Source organism: Triticum aestivum, chromosome 5B (assembly GCF_018294505.1).
Source record: "Triticum aestivum cultivar Chinese Spring chromosome 5B, IWGSC CS RefSeq v2.1, whole genome shotgun sequence".
Classification (NCBI taxonomy): domain Eukaryota; kingdom Viridiplantae; phylum Streptophyta; class Magnoliopsida; order Poales; family Poaceae; genus Triticum; species Triticum aestivum.
In genome coordinates this window covers 49,388,180-49,401,241 of record NC_057807.1, presented here as the reverse complement: position 1 = coordinate 49,401,241, position 13,062 = coordinate 49,388,180, and the positions used below count along the sequence as shown (strand labels likewise).

The window sequence follows — 13,062 nt, the reverse complement described above, 5'->3', positions numbered from 1 at the left end:
AATCATTACCGGCATCAACCTTAGAGAGGTGTGTGCGTGGAATCAGTATGATGAGACTTAGAGAGATGCAAGGTTCAGGGGGAGAAACTTCACAAACTCGTCGCTAAAATCTTTTGATGATCGAGTACTCAACTTGATGGTTGAGTGGATTGTACTCTTTTTCCCTTGAGTGAGTTTTTCTGATGTTTCTCACACGAGGTTTTTGACGAGGCAATTCGTGCAATACAACAACGTATGCTGTGTGCTCTTTCTCCATATTTTTTCCCACTGGGTTTTTCGGAGTTTTGAGGCATGGATATACGGATAATTACCAAGGGGGAGTGTTGGGAAACCGGGCCATCGAAGGGTGGCGGCGGCCTCGTGCGTATCGCACGGGCTAGCCCCTCCCGTTTCCTCCACTTTACATTAAGTGGGTACTTATCCCTTGACCCCCTACCCCCTATATAAAACAACGAGGAGCCATCATTATAACACCTGATCATTGATTAATAAAGCTGGTCTCCTCCATATCTCTCTGTGTCATTTACTTTCGCATGTTCGACTACTTCATCTACGACGCTCGCCCCTCGCTCCGCAACCTCGGATCGGACTCGCCGGCGGAGTTGCGGAACACTAGCCACCAACCCTAAAAAAAGAAAAAAAAACTAGCCACCACCACCACGGTGGCCTTCCAAATAAACACCGACGAATAAATCCCCACTGGCCGGCGGCGGCGGCGGCGCGATTGCGAGAGGATCGGTTGATTCCTCTATCGGTTGATTGCGGCGGTGGAGGCGATCCGGGAAAGAAGACGAGTGCGGGTCCAACAAGAAAAGGAGCATGGCGGCTTATCCGACCAGACGAGACGACCCCTTGGCGGAGAAGAAGAGGAAGTTGGATGTGTGGAGCGAAGAGGAAGAGGTCTGGTCGCCTGATCCGTCCTTGGGCCATGACTACTCGGCCAAGACGGAGCAGGCCAGACGCGAAGAAGAATCAGGTCCGCCTCATCCATTTTTTTCATCAGTTTATTATACTATAATTGTTTATCTATTTATGCTCCTGCCGCCTGCCTGCCTGCCTGTCTGTAGCTCCCCGCCCTGTGAAAATCCCCACGCTCGATCACTTCAAGCCCCCGACCCGGTTCCACATTGCTGAGCTCTTCTCCGTCCGTGAATCCGGAAGCCAGGCCGTCCTCTCGGCCGCCAAATTCCTTCTAGGGGTTTCATCCTCCCTTGGTCTGTATTATGTGTACATCTATGCAGCTTTGCTTTGCACCCTCTCTGTTTTGGATTGATTGACCCATCGTCCGTTGCGCAACTTAGTGTATGTATATATCCATATCCATCGCGCTTGAATCACGCAGATGGTGAGCCGCTGAGACGGTGCTCCGGCTTCTGGGTCGATTGGGATGCGGAGAAGAAAACCGGCCTTGTCTTGACAACTGCACGGCTGATTCGCACAAAGGACGCTCCTTACAGCGTCTGGACAGGCGGCCAAGAGTATGCCCCTAATGCTGATGTGAGTCAAATCTAGTGTTTCTTATATTAATTTCTCTCTCTCTCTCTATATATACCCATGTACGTTCTTTTCCAGCCCAGCCGCTTCCACCCCCAAATAAATAATTTAATCCCCAGTGTAAATCTAACTGGTTGCAATTCAAATGTTTTTTTTTTTGCGTGCAATTGGCCCTTTATAATAACAAAATGGAAACAGCATATGCGATTTGCTCACCAAGCATGTTCAAAAGTCTTATATAATCTGTTCCAGAACATTTTTCTTAGGTCACTGTTCGTTTGCTAGATGGCACCAGTACAAAGTACATGTTTTTTGTGCTAGCTACTGGCCTTTTCTGATAACAAAATGGAAACATCATATGCCACTTGCTTACTAGGCATTGTTAAAAAAATCTTATAAATCTGGAACTTTCTTTTAGGTCACTGTTCATTTGCTAAATGGCACTAGTGCAAAGGGCGAGCTGGTCTACTATCAGCCCCATTACGATATCGCTTTCTTGAATGTTGAGGTGGATCAACCAATCAAGTTACCATCTCTTCGTGAAAAAGATGTAGAATTTGCTCAAGAGGTTTTTCAGCTAGGAAGAGACAATTCCTTAAATCTAAGGATAACATATGCTAGGGCAGAATATCTGAATCCAAACTTGTTTGAGCGGCACCACAACGTGTACTTTTGTTCTCCAGATGGCCATGACGATGATAATAATGAGGTAATATATCTTATCATGAGATAGTTATATATATTACAACTTAGTTTTCTATGCCATTTTATGTTATATATTGCAAAATCTCATATTTTGTCCATATGAATTGTTGTAGTATGACAATGGGGGGCTAGTTATTGACTTGAATGGAAAAGTTGTTGGAATGGTCAACGACCCTGAGAGATTTGGGTCTTTTATACCTTCTTCCATTTTGCTCAATTGTTTCGATTCATGGAAGAAATATCGGTGCGTTTTTCCTCTCAGCTCTGTGATACTATCTATTATTGTTTGGTAATGTGTTCTGCCCTATTTTTTTTTATTGTTGTTAGTGGTCGAACTAGTGTCTATTTTCTCATTTTTACGCAATTTAATGGCCATAAGATGTTAAGATTTTGGAGGGCGGGCCTGGCCCATTGGTAGTCTCTCCACTTGTTTCCTGGAGGTCTTGGGGTTCGAACCAGCCTCCTTGCAAAATTACGATGCAAGGGTAAGGCCCCGCTTGGAATGTTGTTTTTCTGCCACCCCTGTAACATTTTACACCTGTATTATACTAGTCTCAAACCGAATACATGCCACAGGGTTGTATTTCCATTCCGCTTCTAGACTCCGCTTGGAATGTTGTTTTTCTGCCACCCCTGTAAGTTGGCTCCAGTTTCAATTCGGTTGTAAAATATACATGGCGCCCAAGTTGCAGCACTACATATATGCTCAAACATGCATGGCACCCAAATGTATAGCTTTTCAACAGCACAGACTTTCTAATACACACGTACAGAATTTTCAACAGCACAGACTGCACTTCCACACAAATTGCACAGGTATAAAATGAGCTAAATTTTTGATTTATATAACAGTACAACCACATCAAAAAAAGGATAATATTTTTGCAATCATCCATTTGAACATAGTTCCGATAACTCATAGTGCTCAAAGTCAGTAGTTTAAATTACAAATTTATCGAGGCATACTTGTCTCGTCTCGTCCGGATGCTACATAACCAAATTTATTGAGGCAATTGTTCAACCATTGTGCGCTTAGACATAAAATATTTCAGGAAGATTATTGATTGCTTCATGGACTCGGGTAATCATAGAATCATGTGAAAGGACATCCTGAAAAGAAAAAAATTGAAAAACATTAGCTATGTAAGAACACTTTGTGCTCTATGAAGGATACCAGCCACACATGTCAAGAACAACCATGTATGTCAAAAAGATTAGCACAAAATCCTGAATTACCAAGGGGAGCCAGATGGTACAAGGTAGCCATAGCATGTCACTAAATTTAAAGAAACCATATTATTTTTCAAAAAACACCGATATGAAGAAACAACATGGCAGCAATATAAACAACATCTTAAATAAGAAAAGATGTTCTAGACAGCAGCAGGTCTATATGATTTTGAATGCAAAAATGATAGCTCCAAGAATTGCAAGTTCTCAACACAGGTCTATTGTGGATAATAACAAACATGTCCAGAATATTATGTTACTCCCTCCCACTAGCGGGGCCTCGTTGAGGCCAAAGGGACTCCAGGAGCAAGCAAGGTATGCTTCACCTAATGGAAATAAAAGGAGCACAGACAATACCTTTGATCAGAGCACCAGATTGATTGAAGGAATACCGCCAGATGAAAACCGAGCTGCAAAGGAATACTCACTCAACTAAGCCTTACAAACTTATCTTTAGTGGGGAGAAGAAATGCAGAAAACCAAGATAATGGTACTTGCAAGGAGGAGGCTGAGGACTAATCTTGTCGACTTCCTTCTTTAGCCACATACCCCGCAATCTTGAGTTGTAACCCAGGAAAATCTCATGATTTGCTGCATCCTTGAAAACATCGGAGGCAAAGATTTTGACCTCGTCGGGAACATCATCCATGTCATTCTAAGATGGTCACATAGAAGTTGGAAGATATGGGATTCCATCCTAAGAATATCAAGGCACCGTTGAGGGTGGCCATCCAATATTTCTCGGATATACTTAGCTCCCGTAAGAATGGATGTGTTCACTGGAATCTTTTCCCTCCTAGAAGATATACAATATATTGTTGGGAAGACAAGAAACATCATCTCCTCCTCCTCCTCCTCCTCAGAATCAGTACATGACTCATATCCATCATCATGGTTACTCGTATCCATTATCTAGCGAGAAGAGATTACAAAATAAATACCGCAACTCTCCTTCAAAGTAAACACAGTAGTATATATAATCTATGTTATGACATTGGAATAAAAGGAGCACTAGCACATCAAGATAACGAGATTAGTGTAACATGAAAAGATATTACCATACTTTTATTGATTGATGTAACAGTTGAGTATAGATGTATATAGACAAGCACATACGCAAAACAATGAAGAATAAATCAGTGACACACACACAAGCTGGACCGAATGCTTTTGAGTTTATTAAGTACCTTCAGTTCTGAGCTTTAAATGTCAAAAGAGCTTCACAGAATCTTGAATCCTCCAAATCACTCTTAACAGTTCTGCATTGCACAAAGGCAGCAATGAGCCAATGATATCAGTAGCAATAATAGGTGCTGCAGTTATATAACTTATCAAACAGGCCCAACTTAGTTAGCATTCTATCTGCACAACTGGACAAAGAAAACAGATGAACTATTCATAAACCCATGGAAGTTTATTGGACCCTGTTCATAAACAAATCATCGGACCATTGTTCATCTGTTTGTTTATCAGTATTTCTAGGTTTACATCAATCTGAACTTCGACAGCAGCTAATGAACTGAATTCTTGTGAAATTTTGGCAGCAGCTGTTAACTGGCAGGAGGGTTCGGGCTAATCATGACCAAGCAGGACGGCCACATCGCCAAGGAGTACTCCGCCGCCGGTTGAACGGGGAAGGGGCGGGGAGGGATGGCAGAGGAGGAGGAGGGAGGATACCTTGGTGGAGCAGAGGAGGATGAGCGATTCGCCGTCACGGTCAGGTCACGGCTGCCGGCCAACGTCGCCGTCGCGGCCAGGAGCGAGTCGCCGTCACTGTCGCGGCCAGGAGCGAGTCGCCGTCACCATCGCGGCCAGGAACGAGTCGCCGTCGTCGGCGCGCCTAACCCCCGTCGTGGCCACCGTCTTCTGCGCCTCACCACGTCGCCGTCGCGAACGCCGTTGCTTGACCACCTCGTGGACACCAGCGCCGGCGCCTCTCGGCGGCGCAATTCGATCCAGGTCTCGAGCAAGAGGCGAGGTGGGGAAAAACGACGGCCTCTGGTCTGTATCAGATACCGGCCTGATACGGGTCTAAACGAGAAAACCAGTGTAAAACTTACAGCCCAAAAACGACATGCCAAGCACCAACGACAGGCCCATCCGTTTTTATTTTACAGGGGTATATTTTACAGGTGTATTTTTTTGGGCCCTAAAACGAGGAACCAAGCGGGGCCTAAGGCTGTCTAGAAATCCCCTTCCCCAGACCCCACTTTGTTTGTGAGCTTTGAGCACTGGTATGCCCTTTAAGTTATGTTCAGATTTTCAAAATAGTATAGTCATTGTCGTGTTATATATATACAGTGATATGTTTGAACAAGTGGCTGCAATATGTAATATAGCAACAATCATTTATAAGCAAATCAAGCACTGGATCTTTGATGGGGCCTAGACGGAAAGAAACAATTAGAACCACTCTTGATTATAAATGTTTCATCATGACAACTATTTATAAGATAGAACTGATAAGACTTCATAATTTTGCTTCGCATCTCTTTAGCACTATCTACATCCAAAGTGTAGAGTATTAAATGGAAAACTTTGTTTTCTCTCAATTTTGATGGACAATTTTCCTTTAACCCATCTTTTTTAAGGATGGCTTGAATTTAAACGTAGGAGATATTCATGAACAAATGTTTTTGTGATACTCAATTGATCTCATCTAAATTTGATGTTTCGAGTTTACGTAACATCATGAAAAAAATCTTCTTTGATCGTTTCTAACTACTATTAATGATTCATCCCCTTTGGGCCTTTTTGAAATCTATTTGAATCAAAATATTTGGCTAGTGATGGGAAATTTTAAACGTGTTAGATAGAAGTCCTTGTTCCAAAAAAAAAAGGATAGAAGTTGGATTCCACTAAAATGGCTTATTTTGGAAGCGTTACTTACCCATGTATACCTTGCTCGAAATATGTTAAATGGTACCTGACTTGGTGTAGGTACATTGGTCGGCCCCATCTTGGGATGAGGTTTGAGGCCATCAAGCTCCTAGAGCCTGCTCATGTTGACATGTTATGTCGTATGTATAACATTGATGACGGTCTTGTTGTTAGAGAGGTATATAATGCCTTCCTGAAGGTGCTCTTTTTCCCATGTGCATATGGTATAATTATTTGGCAATTGAACCTTAGGTGTCCAAAGGATCTAATGCTGAGAAATGTGGAATCCAAAAAGGTGATCTTATTGAATGTATTAAGGGAAAATGCATTTCTACCACAGTTCAGGTGGGTTTATTAAGATTTGTTAGGTTAATAAAGTGAAAATAAATTACACTTGTGATATTCGGTAGCTTCATGCTCTTGACTTCTATGTTCTTTTTTCTGAAATTATCAGTTGGAAAATCTGTTGATGAGCATATGCAAACACCCTTCAGATAATAAAAATGGCCGTAATACTGAAGTTCATATTTCTGTAAGTTCAGTTCTATCTTATAACGGTAGTTCGCTTGATCCCTGCCATTCATTCCTTTGTACAGAAGTATTATTAGCAAAATGTTAGCACTGAGAAATGTGTTATGCTAACTCCATAGGTTGGGTTGTTTCAAACACTCAAAAAATGCCGAAGGACCGTAGAGTTGACTGCAACTGTATCAGACCTTGGAGAAGTTATTGCAAGAGGTACGCGTCTCCTCTTTTAACTAGTCCCATGATCCCATCTACAAATTATCTAGATTATCAGTTCGATTCTCAAGTATGTATATTCCAGTTTTTGTAGATATATTATATTTTAATTTAATTGTGTAAGCTTATGTGCATTGTGCAATACACTCTTATGCCATCCATGTGATGCTTACAAATATCATACCACACTATAAACTATGTTGATATTTTGGGTTTACATGGCTTTGGTAAATGGGCGTGTGTAGCAAGTAAATTGTTGAGAACAGAATTCATCCATGTTTCTGTCACCAAAGCATCCATGCTCCATGTTCCTTCGTTTTAGGTGCAGCTTTCTTCACTGGAGTTATCTTGTCATTTCCTTTGGCTGTGGGCTTCTTCATAGGAGTCATGTTGACAGAAGTTTTCTTCCTAGAGTTAAAAAGACAATATAATATAGTTAGTACAGGTTCTTCAATCTATTTGCACATGTAAATATGTACAAATCAGACTAATACCTCTTGTAATTAGTTATAGATTCTTCAGTCCTCATACCTTCTCTCCTGAAATGATTATTGAGCGAAAAACATTACAGTGGGCAGTAAAAATGTGACTAAAAGCATGTCCAATACTCATACCTTCTCCTTGGATGTTGTTCTCGAGTTTCTACAGGTTCTTCAATCACATTTGCACATTTCTTTCTGCAATGATTTATAAGATTAAACATAGTACTCAGTACTAAGCAATGATATGTAAAACAAATTAACATGAGAGAACACATTAGTTTGAAGTTGGTTCCTCATCAACATCAGATAAGATCATAGGAATTCTTGCTCGGGTTTTGGCTCCTTGCATGTTTTCGTCATATGGCCCACCCCCTTACAAATTCTGCACCTGACCACCTTTCTACAACAACAACAACAACAACAACAACAAAGCCTTTAGTCCCAAACAAGTTGGGGTAGGCTAGAGGTGAAACCCATAAGATCTCGCAACCAACTCATGGCTCTGGCACATGGATAGCAAGCTTCCACGCACCCCTGTCCATAGCTAGCTCTTTGTCGATACTCCAATCCTTCAGGTCTCTCTTAACGGACTCCTCCCATGTCAAAATCGGTCGACCCCGCCCTCTCTTGACATTCTCCGCACGCTTTAGCCGTCCGCTATGCACTGGAGCTTCTGGAGGCCTGCGCTGAATATGCCCAAACCATCTCAAACGATGTTGGACAAGCTTCTCCTCAATTGGTGCTACCCCAACTCTATCTCGTATATCATCATTCCGGACTCGATCCTTCCTCGTGTGGCCACACATCCATCTCAACATACGCATCTCCGCCACACCTAACTGTTGAACATGTCGCCTTTTAGTCGGCCAACACTCCGCGCCATACAACATTGCGGGTCGAACCGCCGTCCTGTAGAACTTGCCTTTTAGCTTTTGTGGCACTCTCTTGTCACAGAGAATGCCAGAAGCTTGGCGCCACTTCATCCATCCGGCTTTGATTCGATGGTTCACATCTTCATCAATACCCCCATCCTCCTGCAACATTGACCCCAAATACCGAAAGGTGTCCTTCCGAGGTACCACCTGGCCATCAAGGCTAACCTCCTCCTCCTCACAGCTAGTAGTACTGAAACCGCACATCATGTACTCGGTTTTAGTTCTACTAAGCCTAAACCCTTTCGATTCCAAGGTTTGTCTCCATAACTCTAACTTCCTATTTACCCCCATCTGACTATCGTCAACTAGCACCACATCATCCGCAAAGAGCATACACCATGGGATATCTCCTTGTATACCCCTTGTGACCTCATCCATCACCAATGCAAAAAGATAAGGGCTCAAAGCTGACCCCTGATGCAGTCCTATCTTAATCGGGAAGTCATCGGTGTCGACATCACTTGTTCGAACACTTGTCACAACATTATTGTACATGTCCTTGATGAGGGTAATGTACGACTTTGTGTTTCTCCAAGGCCCACCACATGACATTCCGCGGTATCTTATCATAGGCCTTCTCCAAGTCAATGAACACCATATGCAAGTCCTTCTTATGCTCCCTATATCTCTCCATAAGTTGTCGTACCAAGAAAATGGCTTCCATGGTCGACCTCCCAGGCATGAAACCAAACTGATTTTTGGTCACGCTTGTCATTCTTCTTAAGCGGTGCTCAATGACTCTCTCCCATAGCTTCATTGTATGGCTCATCAGCTTAATTCCACGGTAATTAGTACAACTCTGAACACCCCCCTTGTTCTTGAAGATTGGTACTAATATACTCCGTCTCCATTCTTCTGGCATCTTATTTGCCCGAAAAATGAGGTTGAAAAGCTTGGTTAGCCATACTATCGCTACGTCCCCGAGACCTTTCCACACCTCAATGGGGATACAATCAGGGCCCATCGCCTTGCCTCCTTTCATCCTTTTTAAAGCCTCCTTCACCTCAGACTCCTGGATGCGCCGCACAAAACGCATGCTGGTCTCATCAAAGGAGTCATTCAGTTCAATGGTAGAACTCTCATTCTCCCCATTGAACAGCTTGTCGAAGTACTCCCGCCATCTATGCTTAATCTCTTCGTCCTTCACCAAGAGTTGGCCTGCTCCGTCCTTGATGCATTTGACTTGGCCAATATCCCTCGTCTTCCTCTCCCGGATCTTAGCCATCTTATAGATGTCCCTTTCACCTTCCTTCGTGCCTAACCGTTGGTAGAGGTCCTCATATGCCCGACCCCTTGCTTCACCAACAGCTCGCTTTGCGGCCTTCTTCGCCATCTTGTACTTCTCTATGTTGTCTGCACTCCTATCCAGGTATAGGCGTCTGAAGCAATCTTTCTTCTCTTTAAGCGCCTTCTGGACATCATCATTCCACCACTTGGTATCGTTATCTTCGCTTCTCCTTCCCCTGGACACTCCAAACTCCTCCGAGGCCACCTTACGAATGCAAGTCGCCATCTTCATCCACACATTGTCCGCATCCCCTCCTTCCTCCCAAGGGCCCTCCTTAAATACCCTCTCCTTGAACACCTGAGCTACCTCCCCCTTGAGCTTCCACCACTTCGTTCTAGTGACCTTGGCACGCTTATCCCGCTGGACATGAATCCGAAAGCGGAAGTCAGCAACCACCAGCTTATGCTGGGGTACAACACTCTCCCCAGGACCACCTTTCTACCAGGTTAAAAAACAATCTCCTAATTGTCTGCTTCCTGGGTCTGCCTGGAGGCCTTTTTAGAGTTGGTGGGTGTACTTTGCAACCCGAGTCGACTTTCACCCAGTTGTGTCGTATCTAGTGAATCTGTCATGGATGGTACTGACCCAGCATATGATTCCCTAAACATCTCAATGCTGTAATAATTATCGGCATGTGCTTGGATCTCAGCTCCCCTGATTGAGCATCTGAAGGCCAATGCATGAAGGTATGTCTTCCGAAAAACTTACCACGCACTGCATGAACATGTCTTATCTTTTATGTTTATGACTTGTAGCGTATCATGCCCTTGTGATTCAAGCATACTTATCTCTGCTTCAAACTCATTTCTCCGAGCAACTGTATGGATCCCAATTGTTTTGCTCAATGCATTTAGTTGTTTCATTACACTTAGCAAGATTCAGCCTTCCAACCTCCTACTTGTTTTTCTCCTCACATTAAACTTACCCATAATGAGCTCTCTGATGCAGCCCCTTTAGGTCCTTAATTTGATTTCTATTTTTTTTCTAACCATGCAAAAGGGCTGTGTATTTTATAGAAGAAAAAGAAAAGAGGTTTAGTACATGAAGACCAAGGAAGAAACAGCCTTGACGCGGCCTGCAACATTTTAACGGCCCAAACTAAACTGAAACAGGCAATTTGCCAACTTACAACAACTACCAGTTTGCTCTGGCCCTTAACACTGGCCAGACTCCACAAATTGTAAACCACTGAGCTTATTATCCATGCCCTGAAGAGCTTCTAGTCAAAACAAGAAGTTCTGAAGAGCTGCAGCCTGACAGTTAAATTCCGATAGTTTCTTTCCCTCCAGATTGACCAAGCTCACAGGAAACATAGGCTATAAAAAACCTTTTCTCTTGTTTCCTGAAATTGAAAGGCGAGCAGAGAGCCACCAGTCTTTGAAGCTGTTATGTTGGGTCCTTCATTTGATTGTTAAAACTTTCAGATATGTTATTTATGAGCTATTAGCTTCAGAGAACCCACATCTATACCATAATATTTTGTGGCCATTCTAAAAACTACTCCCTCCATCCCAAAATATAATGTGTATTAGTTTTTCAAAAGTCAAACATGTGCATGTTTATCAAGTTTTTAGAAAATAGTACTTCAATATCTACAATAAAATATTTGTATCATCACGAAAATAATTTTCTTATTTTATTTATTTTGTATTATAAAAAAAAGGGCAGCCCGGTGCATGTAGCTCCCGCTTGCGCAGGGTCCGGGGAAGGGTCCGTCCGACCACTTTGGGTCTATTGTACGCAGCCTTTCCCTACATTTCTGCAAGAGGTTGTTTCCAGGACTTGAACCATATTTTCTGCAAGGCAGCAGCTTTACCACTGCGCCAAGGCTCCCCTTCATACATAAGTTTGACTTGCGCGAAAGTTGATGCACCTTATATTCTGGAATGGAAGGAGTGTATAGCATTTGGATTTGCCGCATATATCTTCTCCATGTGGTACCATGATGAAGAAGTTTGGTGGTGCAGGGTACAAGTGCCGTGTGTACACTTAACCATGAAACTTTTTCATGAAGTTGCCATATCAATTCCTCGTACACTCCCTATGTTAACAATCATGGAATGCATCTGCAAACAGCAGTCTCTAATCCCTTGTAAGCATCGGTTGATATTGTTCGTTGATTTATTTGGGAGTTTCTGGTTTTCGTAAATGGCTGGTCCAGCAAAAGTAAATTGTTGAGTACAGAGTTCATCCATCTTTTTTTTTCACCAAAGAATCCATGTTAGGTTGTCTGTAAAGTTGTAAATTTTAGGGGGGAAATCGGCTAAGAGATCTATGTTTGTGTCCACGCTTGTGATTTATGTGGCACTAAGTTTGAGTTGTGTGACATCTTGCAAAGAATACAAATTAAATCATTTAAAAAAAGTATGTATTAGATATCACTTGCATGCTGAAAAACATTCGCCTTGCGAGAGGAGTTTTGCGTGCAGAAGAAGGCTCACTTGAGTTGTGTTGTTCTTTATAACAGGTACTAGAGTCTCTTGAACTGGCTGCCGGAAAAAGAGAAGGTTTCCATATTAGATGTAGTGTGATTGACCATATGTAGTAGTCTAGTGGATATTAGAAATAACTTGTGCACATGTAATTTAGTGCCCCTTGTTCTGTTTTGCTAAAAAAAACAAGAGCACAAGAATTACCTTGTGAAGGTAGTATCTCAGAGGGATGTTAGACTCGAAGAAAGGCCATGTATGATCTAAAGATACACGAGGAATAGCAGCTGGCGAGGTCATAGTGAGTGAATGCCCTTTCATCTCTTCAAGCCTCCTTCCTGCATAAAGGGTTTGAAACTGATGTACATCCCATGTTAAAGAAATATGTTAATGTTTTGGAATGATTTTTTGCTTGATCTCTGGTTGCCGCCGCCGTTCCCGGCCATCCTGTATCCCTTGCAAGTACCAAACTGTTGAGTAACGACAGCAAGTGATTGAGTTCAGTAGTTCCTCTAACGCTTGATATATTTTTTTTCTAATCAGAATTGGCAATTTTATTTATCCAATCCACGCGGCTTGAGTCCATAATCTCGTAGAGCACCTCTGTCGTTGGAATAGTCGCCAGAACAGTGTGTCTGCCCTCGTGGTACCATGGAATCACCGTGGCCTCGTCCGCCCCTACATCGCACAACATTCCTTGTCGTAGCAATCCTGCAGTGTCCATTCCAAAGTTGGGAAGGCTTAAGGTTCCTTGAGCCGTCCCGAGAAACTCGCCTACATAAAGCAGCATAGGGCGGGAGGCCGGGAGCAGAGAAGCACCAGAAACCGTACAAACTGCTAGATCAATCCACTCTCGTTGTTGTGCCGCCGCCGTGCAA

At 42.9% G+C, this 13,062-nt stretch overlaps 1 protein-coding gene and 1 long non-coding RNA gene across 4 annotated transcripts; one reads left to right on the top strand and one right to left on the bottom strand.

Annotated features, from left to right (window-relative positions):
* The first annotated feature begins 507 nt into the window (after positions 1-507).
* Positions 508-12,636, top strand: LOC123110328 (uncharacterized). 3 transcript variants are annotated; one of them, XR_006453304.1, is made up of 11 exons: positions 509-976; positions 1,068-1,214; positions 1,343-1,497; positions 1,913-2,203; positions 2,313-2,443; positions 6,370-6,487; positions 6,562-6,654; positions 6,764-6,841; positions 6,960-7,047; positions 10,201-10,441; positions 12,223-12,633. XR_006453304.1 is itself a non-coding variant. In XM_044530819.1 (10 exons), exons 1-10 carry the CDS (start codon positions 820-822, stop codon positions 12,237-12,239), a joined length of 1,275 nt encoding a protein of 424 aa, XP_044386754.1. In that variant the 5' UTR covers positions 508-819; the 3' UTR covers positions 12,240-12,636. The 3 variants fall into 3 exon arrangements, 2 of the variants coding, with proteins under 2 accessions (XP_044386754.1, XP_044386755.1); XM_044530819.1 differs by lacking the exon at positions 10,201-10,441 and having other exon boundaries at positions 508-976; positions 12,223-12,636; XM_044530820.1 differs by lacking the exon at positions 12,223-12,633 and having other exon boundaries at positions 10,201-11,333.
* LOC123110329 (uncharacterized) lies at positions 4,093-5,269 on the bottom strand. Its single transcript, XR_006453305.1, has 3 exons — positions 5,107-5,269; positions 4,617-4,688; positions 4,093-4,341 (listed from the first exon to the last, which is right to left on the bottom strand). It is a non-coding gene; the product is annotated as an uncharacterized lncRNA (long non-coding RNA).
* Positions 12,637-13,062: the final 426 nt, after the last annotated feature.